This window comes from Squalius cephalus, assembly GCF_949319135.1.
Source record: "Squalius cephalus genome assembly, chromosome: 3".
Classification (NCBI taxonomy): Eukaryota; Metazoa; Chordata; class Actinopteri; order Cypriniformes; family Leuciscidae; genus Squalius; species Squalius cephalus.
In genome coordinates this window covers 10589245-10606632 of record NC_137124.1, presented here as the reverse complement: position 1 = coordinate 10606632, position 17388 = coordinate 10589245, and the positions used below count along the sequence as shown (strand labels likewise).

General features: G+C 39.0%; 2 protein-coding genes across 2 annotated transcripts; both read left to right on the top strand.

Moving 5' to 3' along the window:
• Positions 1–166: 166 nt before the first annotated feature.
• Positions 167–8603, top strand: mus81 (MUS81 structure-specific endonuclease subunit). The gene is made up of 17 exons (XM_079865158.1): positions 167–253; positions 525–671; positions 1391–1520; positions 1620–1726; positions 1793–1909; positions 2061–2141; positions 2228–2316; positions 2407–2592; positions 3453–3638; positions 3765–3892; positions 4448–4560; positions 5568–5687; positions 5761–5856; positions 5941–6069; positions 7177–7280; positions 7918–8001; positions 8414–8603. The coding sequence occupies exons 2-17, from the start codon at positions 534–536 to the stop codon at positions 8478–8480; spliced, it is 1875 nt and encodes a 624-aa protein (XP_079721284.1). The 5' UTR covers positions 167–253; positions 525–533; the 3' UTR covers positions 8481–8603.
• Positions 8604–8761: 158 nt separating this feature from the next.
• Positions 8762–14916, top strand: LOC307155657 (transmembrane protein 151B). Its single transcript, XM_079866472.1, has 2 exons — positions 8762–9416; positions 12628–14916. Exons 1-2 carry the CDS (start codon positions 9357–9359, stop codon positions 14392–14394), a joined length of 1827 nt encoding a protein of 608 aa, XP_079722598.1. The 5' UTR covers positions 8762–9356; the 3' UTR covers positions 14395–14916.
• Positions 14917–17388: the final 2472 nt, after the last annotated feature.

Genomic DNA, 17388 nt, shown 5'->3' with positions numbered 1-17388 from the left:
GTAAATATAGGCTACTGTAGTTGTATAATACTGTGAAACATTCACCTAAACATAATCCAACCATATTGTGAAATAATGGTAAACTATTTAGGCGATTATCCACTGACTATGTCGTGTTTCTTCATTTTGAGCTTGACTAAAATGCGCCATCAACCCTGTGAGTGGCGCTACTCGTGTTATCGTCGGACGGAAATGACGCAGATACGGTACTTTCGAAAACACAGGCGGGGAAACAGTGTGGCAACTAAACTATGTAAATAAAGAATCACAATTAATATAATATAATAACTTACGTGCATTTTAAAAGATCATCACTCTAGCTAGCATTTAATCCGAATTTTAGCACATTGTTTGCAAGCAAACAAGCTCATTTAGTTTTTAGTAAGCGTGCGTTACATATTTCAGTTATTGTAACTCAGCTTTGGAGTCTTCGTTGCCTAGTGTTTATCCAATCTTGTATAATGCGGTTGCATCGGTTGCATTACGAACACTTAAGCAACTTGAATCTGTTTAACTTCTGATAGGATGTGAATATGCCTGGGGATCAGGTGTGTTTGGGTCGCAAGCGCCCGCTGCCCTCGTGCCCGAACCCTCTGTTCCTGCAGTGGTTAACAGAGTTACGTGACAGCGCCAAAGAGAAGGGCATGAAAACACAGTACGTGTACCAGAAGGTGAGCGAATGAGTTGGGTTTAATATCTTATTTACAGCTGCGCCATTTTTGATTTTGAACGGGAATGAAAGCGAGGCTGTGAAGGAGAGCTGTTGTTGCTGGCGAAACACTGCATCTTTCCAAGAGAATGCTGTAGACAAAAAACTTATGACATTTTGAGCTGTGGATAATTATAAGTGATCTAGGAGCTTTTATACAGCGGATGCCATTGAAAACACAGTCATTGCCATTGAAAATATGCCTCTCCCATACGTAATATACATATTTTACATTATGAAATTGTGAACCACTACATTATAGTGATCATAAACACAGCTCAAACTGCTGCGTAACACGAGAATGAACCTCATTGGTTCTCGCTGAAGCTCAAACGTGATGCGTAACACAAGAATAAACCTCATTGGTTCTCGCTCGACAAGCGAACATGCTTTAGCTTTGTTTACCACAACTGATGTTTGCGCTGATGAATGCTTATATGTGCATAAAAGCCTAAATTCAATCTGTTCATCATATAAAGCGATCGAGTCTCTTCAGAAAATGTATAAACTTTTTAAAGCTTCAAAGTGGTAGTAGCCTTGCTTTCATACCTGTCATGCCGCTGCTCTGAATAAGGTCTATTTCGAATGTTTGATTTAACTGACTGTAAATATGTAAATTATCTAATTAGAATATGCTAAACTGATTAAACCCAGCAATTGCAATGTTATGCTATTTCACAGGCCATAAACTCTTTGAAAAAATATCCTCTCCCGCTAAAAAACGGAAAAGAGGCGAAGATCCTGCAGAATTTCGGCGACGGGATCTGCAAGATTTTGGACGAGCGATTGCAGAAGCATTATCGGGAAAACGGTGCGGGACTTCAGTGTAGTGAAGACGTAGATTTTCCCTTTATTCACAATCTACTGGCATCATGTTTACATGCTTCTGTTTGTTTGATTTTCCTGAAAGGTTCTGATGCTCCAATCCAGTTGACTAGCCATACAAGCAACATGGCTTCCTCTAAACAGATGGACGAACCTCAGAAGAAACTTTCCGGAAACTTGGGTGAACATATGGTCGGTTTAAGGATGAAATGAGTTGTGCGTACTTGTCTTAGAAAACTAATGACAAACTTCTTGCAGAAACGAACACAAATAAAAGGAACAAAGGAGAAGGGAACTAGGAAAAAGAGAGAGTATGTGCCACAGAAGAGGTCTGGAGGTTACGCTGTACTGCTCACTTTGTATAGGCACACACAGGTAAAACAAGCACATTTATTGTCATGTTATTTTGTATTATAGCCCACAGTAGTCTTTTTTTAAGTTATCGTTAAAAATGACCTCCCCTATGGAGAAAATGAATGTGATTATTACTCCCGACTGCTGTACTCTGTTTTGTCCTGTTTTCTAGATGCCTGGCAGTAAAGGCTTCATGTTTAGGAATGAACTACAAACTGAGGCACAACCCTTGTGTGATAAGTCCTTCACAGTGGTGAGGCCAACAACACACTTCTACAAAGGATGTACCGCTATAACCGCTGTCTGTAGCCTAAGTATGTCTTATCCCTCTACATATAGCCTGATCTTGGTTGCAAGTACACGGCGTGGTCCTCGGTGAGCACGCTCATTCAGAAAGACCTGTTGGTGAAGACACACAATCCTGCCAGGTAAACCAGATCTGCAATCACAGCCCAGGAGTTCTGCTTTCATTTGAGTTCTGTAGATCTTCATCGCTCTCTTTTCTTGTTTTATTTCAGGTATTCATTGACTGACCAGGGTTTGGCTTTAGCTGAGAGGCTTGATTCAGAAGAGACAGGGATGACTAAAGAACATGTGGAGCAAAGGAGTGAAGAAGAAAACTCTCACGATGGACCAGATGTTGTAGACCTGACTTTGGAGGAGGAGGACGAGCAGGAAGAGAAAGAGAAAGCTAAAGCGAGTCGGTGGGTACAAGCTTTTGCCTAAGTACAAGGACATGTTAAAGTTATCAGGCTATTTTGAGTAGCAAAAGTCACTAATATTTAAAATTACAATTACAACAATTCTTGATTTGTTTTAATGGAATATTGTAGTATTTAGTATAAATGATTTATCCATCATTATTTAAAAAAAATTCATGTGCCCTTATAATCTTTAACCAAAATACCCCCCTCCCCCTCCCCCTCCCCCTCCCTCTCCCCCTCCCTCTTGAACAACATCCTTCTCTTCTCTGATGATGTATTTACTGGCGTGAGGGCGGGACAACCTGTCACTCACATGAGATCGACCAATAGCAAACCACAACCATCAAAGCATTCGAGCTGCTTCACTCAAATATAGGCCAAAATAGGGAAGAAAAGACTATCACAACTTCTGTTTTATGCTGACTTTACAGTTTTGCACGCACATAAAGCCGCCTCTTGTCCTAAATTGAGTTATTTTTCGCTGCTTATTGCGCTTAAACAGTGAAATACACACTAAATAATGTCATAATGCCGGTCTTGGTGAGTATTCACGTAAACGCAGTCAATTTTGTTTTAAGTGAACGTCAACAGTTGAGAAAGAAAATGCATGTTTAACAGTATAATGGATCTGTGCGTCAGGTCTTAAAGTGACAGCAGCCTAATATACCGCTGCCAAATTATGAGATATATTAAAAATATCTATATGGCAGCTTTTCCCCATTGTATCGATGTCAAAATTGTGGCCAGTGAAAATTCTGAGTGGCTAGTAACTTTGGAAAACCACTAGCCACAGTGACTGGTGAGCAAAAAAGTTAATGTCAAGCCCTGATTGTAGCATATTAACTGTATAAACATTCCAGGTCCAGCAAGTCTTCAGAAAGGCCTACTACAGCTCTTTCTGTAAATCAGGCCAGAGGTCTTCTCTCCGAGTCAGATGCCAAAGGAGAATCCCAAACTTCAGAGACAGGGAGAACAGCAATGGGTTGGCATCTTCCACCTGGATCTTATGACATTGTGTTGTGCGTTGACTTCATCGAGACGACTGGGTAAGATAAAAAAGTTTGTGTGTGGTACAACTTATATCAATATAATTTTATTTCGAGTTGAATGCGTTGTTTTATAAAACAGGAAATAGCTAGTAGAGTTATATTAGTTACATTGTGACTCAACAGGGGAAGCAGTGGTCGCAAACAAGAGTTGGCCAAGGAATTGCAAAGGAATGCTGTGACCTTTGACATCAGGAAACTGAATGTAGGGGACTTCCTTTGGGTGGCACGTGAGAAAGTGACACCTGTTCCTGGTAGGTCAACTTCGCCATGCTTTACTGAGATGCAGGACTAGTTAATAACCAGCAGATGGCAATGTTGTTCTTCTCAGAAGAAATGCACAAGAAGAGTTTAATAGATGATAATTATAATATAATAAAACATTTTTATTTATATAGAGCCTTTCCAACGCCCAAGGTCGCTTTACAAAGATGGGTTTAAGGAACAAATGAAGATCAAATTAAGTCATTTTTATACAGTCGTTCTCAATCTTTGTGACTTCAACGCTCTCCTTTTTCCAAGACAATAATCAAAGGCTCTGTTATCTAAGCTAATATGTACCTCTAGTACTTATGTTGTAGTGAACTAAAAATATAATGTCAGTTTAATTCTCTTTTTTTTTTTTGCATTTTAATAAAGATTGTCAATATACAAGTAACTTTATATAATTTAAAGACGTATTGAGGCCCTCCTGGAAGTTTGCTGATGCCTCCTAGTGTGACCACTGTTTTAATAGTTTAATCCATAATAGTAATAATAAACAATAATAATAATTATTGATTACATAAAAACCATGTGTCTTCCTCCAGGGCAGCTGCGTCCACCAGTGGGGAAAGAGCTAGTGCTTGATTACATCATTGAGAGGAAGAGGATGGATGATCTCTGTGGAAGCATCATCGATGGGCGCTTCAGAGAGCAGAAGGTTGAGGAAATTCTCTTTATAAAGTTATGAAAATGAACTTTGTCGCATTTTTTGTAGATTATTTTTTTTGCTTTTTCCTTTATTATTTTAACATTTATTTTATGTAACTTAAATGTAATTTATCCATTTAAAATAGTATATTTATTCTGTCATTTATTTTTCATGTATTTTCATGCATTTTTTTTATTTTATTTTTTAGATTTATTTATTCCCACATGTATTTATTTTATTATATTTATTTAGACATTTATTTTTTATTTTTTTTCTGTGCGACACTGAAATGTGAGGCGGTCCTTGCTTAGCTCCTGTGCGTCATTGGTCGAGAGCTCACGTACAGCAATAGAGATCGGAGTTTGCTACGAGACATCAGATCAACTGGAGAGTTGCAAGTTATTTTCAAAGATTCGTGTCGATGTCGAATTGTTTCGTAGTGACCACTGAAGTAAATGATGGATGTTTGATCCTTCATATTTATCTGCTTTCTAAATATAGTGAAAAGTTGCACGATTCTGGATAAATTGTGATTCTCCCAAGATTCCAAATAGAGAACTAAACAAAATTGGAATTAATTATATATATATATATATATATATATTTTTAAATCAGATTGCATGAATGATTTAACGACTCTCTCATAGATTTCACTTGTCATTGGATAAATCAGTGTTTTTGAACAAATCTCTTGAAAGAATGATTCAATGACTACTATATTTTTTTATACTTTTCACATGTCGCCACCAACTGGTCTAATGATGTAATTGATGCTATCTTTTTTTTTTTTTTGTGACTATAATCTTTTTTTGCCCGAACTATAAACTTTTATCCCAGAACTTCTGTGATAATTTGAAGCTTGTTGTCATTTCAGAATAAGATCGTGTCGGTGTTTGAATCGAGTTCGCGATATTTGAACGATTAATCATGCAGCTCTAATGAACAGATTTGTGACTTTCCTAATATATGTTCCATCATTTTCCCGTTTATATTTTCTGTTGCCTTCTCGTTCTCAGTTTCGACTGAAGAGGTGTGGTCTGCGTAAGCCCATTTATCTAGTGGAGGAGTGTGGATCGACGGCGGCTCATCTCAGTTTACCTGAGAGTACATTACAACAGGCTATAGTCAATACCCAGGTATACATCAGGCCGTAAAGACAGGCATGCAGTAGTGGATGATGATGATGTGATTGATTGTGTATAATTGCAGGTGGTTGACGGCTTCTTTGTGAAGCGTGTTCAAGATGTGAAAGAGTCTGCTGCTTACCTCACCATCATGACCAGATACCTGCAGAAACTCTACCAGGTTTGTTTTAAAGCCCAATCAGTGCAGTATGTGGAAATCACTTCTTTAAATATTTCCTAATTTATGGGGTTTTTTTATCCTCAGAATTGCACATTATTCTGTCGCTCCAGAGAGCTGGATGGTGATAGAGAAGATGAGATGGAGAATACAGCGAACCTCTCCTGTTCTCTCATGGCCTTCACAGAGTTTAACTATGGGGCTGTCAAGAACAAGGTAATGTGAAAACAAATCCATGGGCTTCTGAGAAAGTAGAGTTGCACTGATATTAAAATCATGTATGATATGATTTGCTGACATGAAAATAGTTATTGCTGATACGATAAATGGCAATATTAAAAATCTATACTAAAATAAAAATATAACACTAAAAACAAAAACCAGTATTATGATGCTTGAGTAAATTAACACAATATTATAATGTACACTGTGAAATATGTCATATTTATTTTGAAATGACTCTTGCTAAAAGATTTATATATATACATATACATATATATATATATATATATATGTATATATATATATATATATATAGTTCTGCTAATGAACTTTGTTGTGCTGATAATATTGTTCATCTCTTTTTGGTAACACTTTACACTTTAGTAAGATTTTTCATGTTAATTAACTACATTAGTTAACATGAACTACCAATGAAAAATACTTCTAAGCATTTATTAATCTTAGTTCATGTTAATTTCACCATTTACTAATACATTATTAAAATCCAAATTTGTTATTATTCAATGGATTTAAACGAACGTGATCTAAGAATGAGGAGTTGTATTTTTAATAACTAACAATAGTTATGTTTCTATCCACCTATTTTTATGTGCATTTTGGGATATTGTATAAAAAAACCACTGGATGGAAACACCAAGATGTGCAGAAATTCTAAAAATGCACATAAAAAAACATGCGCTCAAAGACATTAGCATAAACTACGATGGAAACACATTTACTGAATAAATTCCTTGATGCACAGCAAAAAACTCACGTGACTTTGCCTCAACAGTGGATGTGATTGAATAACTGGACTAACCAGTGGATCAGTTTCATCGCAGCATCTCAAATGTTGGTTTGATAATTCTGAAACGCCTGAGCCAAAATCTGTCATCAGAATGATTTAGTTTAATTCCCTTCCTGAAGCGTCTCACATGATTGTTCACAAACACCAGCATCCGAACACAAGATGAACATGACAGCGTTTGTGTTTCATCCGTGCACTCTGAGACTCAAGTCATTTATGATGGAGGAAAAAAGGATTTTCTTCATAAATCGAATAATTTCTAATCAAGATCTCTCTCTCTCTTGCACAAACAGTGCCAGACAGTGCGGGAAGTATTTGCTCGACAGCTTATGCAGATCAGTGGAGTCTCTGGTGATAAAGCAGCCGCTGTTCTCGAACACTACAGCACCGTCAGCAGGTGCGACTCGCTCTCTACTATTGCACAAACATATTAAAACTCATTTACATTCCACTATCACAGACACCCGCTCATTAAATTACAGCGTATCGCCCCGCTAACACAGACACGCACTCATAACACTTATTGTCATTCTACTATTGCAGACACTTTCTGACGTATGAATTAAAAATGCCTTTTTACGTATTCCTCATCGATTCCTTGGTAACTCATGCAGATGACATAAGGTCATGTCATTTTATCTCTTAAAGGGATAGTTCAGCCAAAAATTAAAATTCTGTCATCATTTACTCGCCCTCAAGTTGTTCCAAACCTGTATGAGTTTCTTTCATTTGCTGAACACAAAAGAAGATATTTTGAAGAATGTTGGTAACCAGACAATTGACGGCACACATTGATTTTCATGGTAGGAAGAAAAATACTACGGAAGTTACCAACATTCTTCGAAATATCTTCTTTTGTGTTCAGCAGAAGAAGGAAACTCATAATTTACTCACCCTCAAGTTGTTCCAAACCTGTATGACAAAATTTTCATTTTTGGGTGAACTATCCCTGATTTGGGTGAATCATTTGGAAAATGCTGTTGCCTCATGCCTCATTGTTTTCTTTGTTTTTAAACCATTCATTCTTTCTCTAGTTTATTGCAGGCATATGACCAATGCTCCAATGAAACCGAAAAAGAGAAGCTTCTTTCATCTATCAAATATGGAAAGCTCAAAAGGTTTGTTTGTACTAGAATCTAGTGTTTTGCTAGATCTCTCTCTCTCTCTCTCTCTCTCTCTCTCTCTCAAAAGTGACTTGCATTTTATTTATCAAAAATATTAAGCAGCACAACTATTTTCAACATTGATAATCATAATAAATGTTTCTTGAGATTCAAATCAGCATATTAGAATGATTTCTGAAGGATCGAGTGACACTGAAGACTGGAGATGCTGAAAATTCTACTTTGATCGCAGGAATAAATAAAATTTAAAAATATAGTCAAAAAGATATTTTAAATTGTAATAGTGTTTCACAATAGTACTGTTTTTACTGTAATTTGCCTTGGTGAGCAAAATAGATTTTATTATTATTATCATGATATTTCTGATTGATATTTTATGATGTATATGTTTGTATTGTTATTGCAGGAATCTTGGACCAGCCTTGAGTCGCACTATATATCAGCTTTACTGTACATGTGGACCTCTGTCATAGGCTTTCACCTTCACAAATGTCTGGTGCACTTCAGTTTAATCATTGTATTATAATTTTTCTGTTTGTTGACTCAAATAATGTCTAAAGCAATAAAGGTGTAAATTTCAGTTTTTCAAACCCCTCAGGAGTATTGCATTTTATTCTGGCTGTTCTATTCTGTTTCAAATCAAAAATTGCTGTGCCCAAGCATTTAAGCACTGAAGCGTATGATTTCAAAAAGGCAAAATATGCATTAAAATGAAGGAGAGGGGGTATTGGTGCAATGGATTGGGACTATCAGTGTGGGGCAGGTGGGTGACATCAGTGTAGGTAACAGCAGCTCTGCCTTCCAGGAGACTGGAGGGGGACACCGCTGACGTCCTCTGAATCTCCCTCAAGGAGAAACACGCATATCGACAAAAACAAGTAGGGCGCCCTCCTTGCCTCGTATCCACGCTGGTTGCTTTCTGGGAATGTGTTTTGACGTTTTGCTCCCTGCATCCCGCGAACAGACAGGCGCGTGCGTTTTAATGTCCTCGATGCATTCTCTTCTCTTCATCCATGCCTCTGGATACACAGCCGGAATGAGAATAACAACAACCTCATCATCATCACAGTCAAGGGGATGCAGCTGGTGGTGAAATGGTCAGAACCGAGAGACTATTTGAGAAAATATGCATGCACTTGATGTGTGAAGGGCGAGGAGGAGACGGAGAATGCGGGTGTGTGATGTGGCGTTGATCATGCGACTTCGCCCAGGCTGCCGCTCTCGAGAAACCGTGTCGGGACCCGCGGCGGATGGGGTGACTTACCCGCAGGGGAAGACCCGGACCAGGGCCGCCAGATCCTGAAGCGCCCTCGGCCACCCCCGGTGTGTCTCCGCGGGACGGAGGGAAGATGCAGGAGGCGACGGAAGATGGACAGGAGCCCATACTGAACGGAGCTGGGAGGGAAGAGGTGAGACGAGGGCATGTACTGGCCCACATTCTATCAAAATTTTGCGTTAGCATATACAGGTGAGTTGTTATTGTATAGTACTAACTGTGTTGGGCACATGAAGACTGTCACGACGTGTATGGCAAGCCATTTTAACATCTGTTTTTAATTGATAGTAGCCAATCCACTAGGGACTGTTCTTTCACTTGTAACTAGTAGGCTAGCCTGCTTATTCCAATAGTGACTAACATTTATTCCAGTTCTATTAGTAGGCCTACCTATTCATTAGATCTAGTATCACAAGACTATTGCTAACGGGTTGATTTTTATTTTTTTGTTTCACTTTATTTTAAGGTCTTTGTTACACTGGAGCCTAAATACAGTAGTCAACATTTGAAGTGGATCAAAAAAGTTCATCAAAGTTGTCCTAAGACGAGAACGGGTATTGTTCAAAATTCATGTATAACTTTGAAAGGTTTTGATCCGCTTCAAATGTTGATTAATGACTACTGTATTTAAGTTCTGAGTAATATTAAGTTACTACATGTACTTATAGCCTACTATAGGGTTAGGATTTGGTTTGGTTCAGGGTTAGTTGCATTTAAGTAGGCATAATTTATCGTTATTACTTTAGTAACATGTTTATGACACTGTAAATTAAGTTACCTTTTTTATTTTACTTGTTGTTACAGTTTACTAGTTTACTTGTCAGATGTAATGATTCATCAAAACAACTTAGTTATAGTTCAGTCAGAAATCCTAGAAAATGTTAGCAACAATAGAAATAGTCTTATAAATAAATACTAGTCTATTCTATTGCTATTAAGAAAACTGGTATAGAAGATACCAATAACAATTTGATTAGTCATGGTAATATTGAATGGTAACTAAAAAAAAAATAGTATGTAATGAATAAGTATTATCTAATGAATAGTTACAAGTGAAGATACCAGTCACTATTGGACTAATTAGTAATACAAAATATATTCTAGTAACATTAAAATAGATACTAGTTGGTTTTAAGGAATAAATGCCTAATGCTACTTAAAACAGCTTGCCATATGATGTGATCAAGCTGCACTCTGACGAGTTTTTCAGGCTCATGATTTTAGTAGTTTAATATAGAGACCTGTTATCTATCCATAACCGAGCATGCTGCAGTATATTGCCTGTTAGCTATGTGATTTTATCTCTGCACTGCAGTTACTAGTTTCCCTAGATTTTTGGCCTTAATCTGGCATTCTTTTATCTTATAAAAAAAGTGATCATATTGGCACAATATGTGGTGGCACTTTGATGATATCAGATACTAATAGCGTAGTACTGAATGATTTCCATGTTCAAATACCATGATGTTTACATAGTATTTTAAGCTACTGTTTGGAGGTGTAAAAGAGATCATAATGCTTCTCTCAAGTACAGTATCTCCACAGATGCACTAAATTGGTATTCCACAATTTTAGGTTTTCTCTTCTGAGGTTAATAATCATAATATGTTACCAAAGAAAGTGTAGCACCCATAGCCCACAGTATAAGTAATGCAACTGTGTATTATAAGTGATATTCTCCGCACAGGGGTAATAGGCCTATGCTCGTCTTTTCCCTCAGGTCTTGGCAGAGCATTTCCCTTGGGGCTGTTGTTTTACTATCATCCTTGGCAAAGTCTCTTTCTAATTTTGTTTGCCACTGTATAGCTCTTTCCCTTTCACATTTATCAGGCTCTTGCGTCTGATAGATGTCCTCTCACTGGTACAACATATGATCAAAGGAGGTCTGTGTTATTTCAAGGCAGATAATGACTTCGGCTAGGTCAATATATCTGTGACAAAGCTCAAGACCAGAGTCAGCACTGACCTCTATATTAACAAACTACAGCATTTCTCTCTCTCTCTCTCTTCTCTCCATTCATTCATTGGTGCTGAGTTAACCTCCTGTCTCTTGTTACATGAAGATCAATAGAAATTGAGACAGCTTGAAGGGAAGAAAGCTGTGAGTCATATCAGAAATGCAATTTTAAATTAATTTGGATGGCAGGAGGAATAGGCTACAACAGATAGTGTGCTATTTCTGTTCATTTTAGGATGGCATTAGTGTGGCACCGGCTGTTGAAGGATAATGAAAAACTGAAGTCGAGTGAAAGATGCTGCCAGAGTATCTGGCTTTGCTGTATCGCTCTACCTTCCAACATATTTTTATCTCTCTGTAAAGATATCATATTCCTCCTTTAACCAATATTTTTCTATGTATTATGTTCCTCTCTCTTGCATGATAGACCTTTCTATTTCAGTTCATTTCTATTAACCCCACCACAAATTCAGAATTGTATGATTGAAGTTGCTACGTCAGTCATAAAAGGCCATAATCCTCTTGCTACTTCACTCAGATGTTAATTTCTGAATTTGTGGTTTAGTTAATAGAAAAAGACTGAAAGAAAAAGGGCTACGGAAGAGAGACGTTCATAATGAAGAGTGTTCAAGAAAGAGAGTGCAATTGCTCATTTAAAAGCTAAGACTAGAAAGAGCAAATTTATTTAAAAAAAAATGTCATTACATGGACTAGTTTTTATTGTGATTTTGCACAAATTTCACTTGCATCCCAGTTGTAACACATAAAGAAGCATTTATCATTCTTTAGTTTTTCCATTGTCATACGTTTGTTAGTGTTAAATAATTACAATAACTTTGAAGTACTTACAAGAGTAGGATTGGTTAATAGGCTAAATAGTTTGAAATAATGGTCCAGTGGTGTCAGACTGTGAAGGATGGTCATGACAGGTTTCTTTGAATGCATGATAGTATGAATGAATTGGGGGGGGGGGGAAGAGTTATGAACATGATTTACTTAAAATGTTATAAAAAAAATTTCAGAATACAGTGGATAATAATAATTTGCATGAAATCCATTATGCTTAAAATAATACTCCATAATAAAATGGCAGACAGTGCTTCTCAACAAGTGTTAGCCTACCTTTTCTGACAATTGCACTAAAAAGTACTTGTCTGGAAGCCAATGGCTGTTGTAAGGTAATTAAATCTATTTCGCAACCTAATGTGCATGCAATTTATTGCAGCCCAGGCCAAGAGTGTTGTGTAATTTAACCATACTTTTAAGTAATTAAGTTTTTTTTTTTCTCCAGGCAATTATTAATGTTTTGCCCAGGAAAATATGTTTTTTTTTAACCCATGTCCACATTGCTCACTCTCATATTCTCTCTCTCCTCACCTCTCTGCAGCAGCGTCCGGTGAAGCAGTCCTTGGCCTCCTCTCTGTGTCGAGAGTCTCACTGGAAGTGTCTTCTCCTCACTCTGCTCATGTTCGGCTGTTTCGGCACACTGGCCTGGTGCAAGCTGTGCAAAGTTCCAGTGCTCGCCCCGACAGAGCCCGAAGCTGCGGTTGTGGAGCCGGGAGACCCCTCCGCGACCTCAGCTAGCTCTGGTACCTACATCCCCCTAGAAGTGGATCTGGATAGTCCCTGTTCCAGTGGCTACATTTATATTCCTCTGGCTTTCCTGGCCATGCTGTACGTGGTCTACCTGGTGGAATGCTGGCACTGCTACTCCAAGACGGCCATGTTGGCTCAAGCAGAGGTTACGGAGGTGTACGAGCGCGTGCAGAGGCTGCAGCAAGCAACGCCGTGCATCTGGTGGAAGGCCATCAGTTACCACTACGTGCGACGGACAAGACAGGTGACGCGCTATCGCAACGGGGACGCCTATACCACTACGCAAGTGTATCACGAGCGTGTAAACACGCATGCGGCGAGCTCAGAGTTTGACTATGCGAGGTATGGCGTCAAAGACGTTTCGAAGGAGTTAAGGGGCTTAAAGGATCATCCAGCGGTACGACTGCGTTTCACCAAATGCTTTAGTTTTGCTAGTGCCCGAGCGGAGGCTGCCTACCTGACCCAGCGTGCACGTTTTTTTGGTGAAAACGAAGGTCTTGATGATTACATGGAGGCACGGGAGGGAATGCATTTGAAGAACGTTGATTTCCGTGAGCACATCCTAGCTTTCCCAGACCCGGCCAGACAGCCCTGGTACGCCAGACGTAAAGTTTTCTGGCTGGCCTCGGCTTTGCTCCTGTCCTGGCCGCTTCGGGTTGTTGCGGAGTATCGCACTGCGTATGTGCACTACCACGTAGAGAAACTATTTGGCGATGCTGATGATAACAATACGGGTGACGTAACTGAGAACAGCGGGGGCATGGAGAATGGAAACGGACCTGGACCTGGCACTGGATCGAGTTATCGTGCCATTTCACGAGTAAACACGGTGGACATGACGGAGCTGGAGTGGCACATTCGCTGCAACCAGCAGATGGTGCCCAGTTACTCCGAGGCCCTGTTGATGGATCCCGGTTCAGGCGCCAACCAAGGTGCCAACACTCCTCCAGCTGGGCAGGGGACTAACTCGACACCAAGTGGCCCGTCTTATCCAGTGGCCTTCGCTTCGGCTTACTTGCTCCAGAACTGTCCTCGTTGCCGCCGCACCACAAGCAGTGCTTCCCTGCCTTCCCGTCTGAGAGGCCCGACCGCAGCCCTGCTGAGTGGCACCATGGCTGGGATGAGAGCTAGTGCATCAGGAGGTGGTCCTGGAGGCCCGGGACGGCTGGTTCTGAGCAGGAGCGGCTTCTCTTTGGGGCGGCTCCAGGCTCCTCGCCCGTCATCCCTCTTCCACTCCCGAAGTGTAGGTGGAGGGCTAGCAGCAAGAGGAGAAGAGGCAAGTGGAGGAGGTGGTTTCTTAGGTTTGGGAGCTAGACAAGACGAAGAGAGCAGACGAGTGCTTGAGGGAGAGGGTGATGAGGATGAGGAGGTGGCGAATGTGGTGGAAAGAGAAGAAGAAGGGGAGAGAGACGGGGAAGAAAGAGAGCAACAAGAGGATGCAGAAGAAGGGGAACCAAGGGAAAGAGACAGACCTCCAACATATCAGGATGCCCTTTTCTTCCCAGTGTTGATTGTGCATGGAGAGGAGAGTTGCCATTCAGGTGAGGACATTTCTTGAGGAAAAGACACTAAACCCCCATTTGAAGTGAAAGAGGGAGAATTGGAAATGTCATGACCAAAGCAATTTGTCAATTCATTTGTCAGTGACCTCTATAGACTTTCATAAGAAATGTGTAAGAAAAGCTTGTCTGAAAAAAATGACAAATGGCAACGGTTGAAGCGGGATTGGTTGGTAAAGTTTTTAAGGCGACGCTTAAGAGAAGAGTCAGTTGGTAAAGCTTAAGACCAATATGAGAATGCATGAATTGACCAAGAAAGGTGTCAGACACCTCTTGTCAACAATGGCTGACGTCACTTATCTATGCAATAAAGAAATGGCGAGAGAGTGTTTGTGAAATTTAAGGGGATACACAAGAAAAGAAGAACTCCTCCTGTGGCCATGTAGCAAAAAGCACCAAAAGACAAACTACCGAAGGAAGGCAAGACCATTGGAAAGAACAGAACAGTTCATCAAGGGGAATGTTATTAATATATATATACATAGCCATCATATAGCTGTGTCCAACAAGTCAAAAAAAAGTTTTATAAAAAAAAAAAAAACAAACACGAGAGAGAAGAGCCTCATAAACTTGCACAAAATGTTGGGATTCAACTTCTTGAGACATTTCATTGTAACAATCTGTTGTTTATTCAAAATGTCCTGCATCTGCTGTTCTTCTGACATGGATATTTGACTAAACTAATGGATGCCATTATTATTGCAGGGAGTATAATCAAATTAAGCAATTTTCTTGCAACTTCATTAAGAGTATTTTCTTTCTGCAGGCTTGCAAGTCCCAATAAAATTTTTGGTTTGCTTATCAGAAAATGAGTAAAAGTATGTGTTACAGCATTAAAAATGTGTGAGGTGCTGTAATCACATTGTGTTCACTATGTATTTTATACTTATTGTTTGTTAGTCAGTAACTGTTTATTTGTACAACAGCATATCACCAACTTTGCCTCATGAAGATTTTGACACTGAAGAGCACCTCACAGACATAAATAATGGTGCAGCATGTTGCCCTCCATCTAGCCTCTGTGCTCTCTCTGATTGGCTGAAGTGTCATGTGAATAAATAGGCCAATTGTGGATGAGACTGCTTAGTGTGCCAAGACGCATCCATCTTCTGGTAACTGTGGATCCTCGTGAGACGTCTTAGTAGTGAGTTCATTCATTGCAGAATGCACATATGAATGTGTTTAATAATTGGAAAATGTGTACAATGCAAATCTTCCTACTTGTGTTATACTGTCAAGCTTCAAATATAATCTGCAAATACACATTGGAAGCCAAAAAGCACACGCTTTGTCTCATCATAAGCCTAAAGCATGCAGACATGCTCTCTCATTTATCCTTTAGCAGGTCACATAGATGTTGCAACTGTACTGCAAATAATTAAAAAAAACACCTTTAATTAAGAAAAAGCAAATATTCTTGCAATACTGTCGAAATGTTCTGTCACAACGTGAATGTTGATCTAACAGTGATGTGGTGTCTGTTTAAATCACGATGAGAATGTAAAGTATGTCATAAGTATTTGATTGTGCAGCGTGTTTCATCCATTAGCTGGTGGTTGATGCACAGATGGCTAAACTACTTGAATTTTTAGAAATCGGAGCTGTTCAGTTGAGTGCACAATTGTCTTCTGGACCTCAGATGGATGACGAGAGTTTTTTAGATTTAGATTGCAAAAAGTCTTAGGCGGTCCTGAGATCAACTGCATGTTCAGCTTATGTGCGTTTTCAAGGGTATTTCAAGTTTGTATTCCGGGGTTTTTTTTTTTTTTTGAGACCGAACCCTTTAAGATTTAATAGTAGCATCAAAAGCAATACTTTTCTTTTTGTGTGAAATTCCCTGAATACAATCATTTCAGATGCAGCCAAATTCGTTAAGATGTTTGCGGGATACAGTATGATTGATTTGTTCAGCTTAACTAAACAGAAGCTTTATATTTGTCCCTCCCCAAAGTTAGTAGGTTGTAAGCAAGAAATTTTTGCTTTTACCCTAGTACAGTGATTTGGCTTGGAGAATGAAAGTTATGAAAGGAGAATGAAAGTTATGAAATATGTAAGTTTGTTTATGTGTGTGTGTGTTGGGAGGCAGTCTGAGGATTGTCACAACTGATGATCATGAGAAACGTAACACTTGATGGTACATAATAAACTGCTTGATTTGAAATCTTATTTGTGCCTTGACATTATGAACTCTGCCCAGTTATCCAATTTGTAAATTTTTGATAATTCAATTTTGTGTCGTCTTTGATCAAAAAAGAGAGAGTGAAAAAAAAAAAAAAAAAATGCTTCCCAGACAGTAACATAGTGTCTGCACAGATCTGGCCCACATCTGGTACAGGTGAATTCCACATGGCCCCGGATGTGGGCCGGATCATGACAATGGGTTATGATTCATCACTGCAATCAGGTCAAGTCAAATGTGTTAGATCTTCCTATTGCACATTGTTAGAACTATTCTATGTTCTGTGCAGCATGTAGGCCTATATTGACAATTGTAATGATGATATGATATTATGACCACATTTACATAGGCTACAGTAGGCCTATCTACAGGCTTTATTCACATTTTGAAGACCTGCTTCCTTATGCCACTGCTTCAGTTTCTTGCCTTTAAGGCCCAGTAGGCTATTAGTTCAGAAATATCGTTATATGGATACCTGTTACTACAGGAGTTCAAAAAATGCCCAACCAATCCGAATCAAGAATTCAACAACGCCCTGTGTGACTCCGTATTATGACGCCATGCTGCGAATGTTTGTATATTAGGCTACATATTTATTAAAAGCAATATTTTAAAGCATATTTCTTTAAAATGAATTTACCCACCTGTAAGAACTTTTCTGTTTTAGCGCTTAGTCTATTTCTATTTCCGTTCAAAAAACAAAACAAAACAAATGATGTTATAAACTTGTAGCCTACAAACCTATAAACATCTCTCTCTCTCTCTCTCTCTCTCTCTCTTTTAATCCTGTCGTGTTTAATTTGAGGTGAAGTGG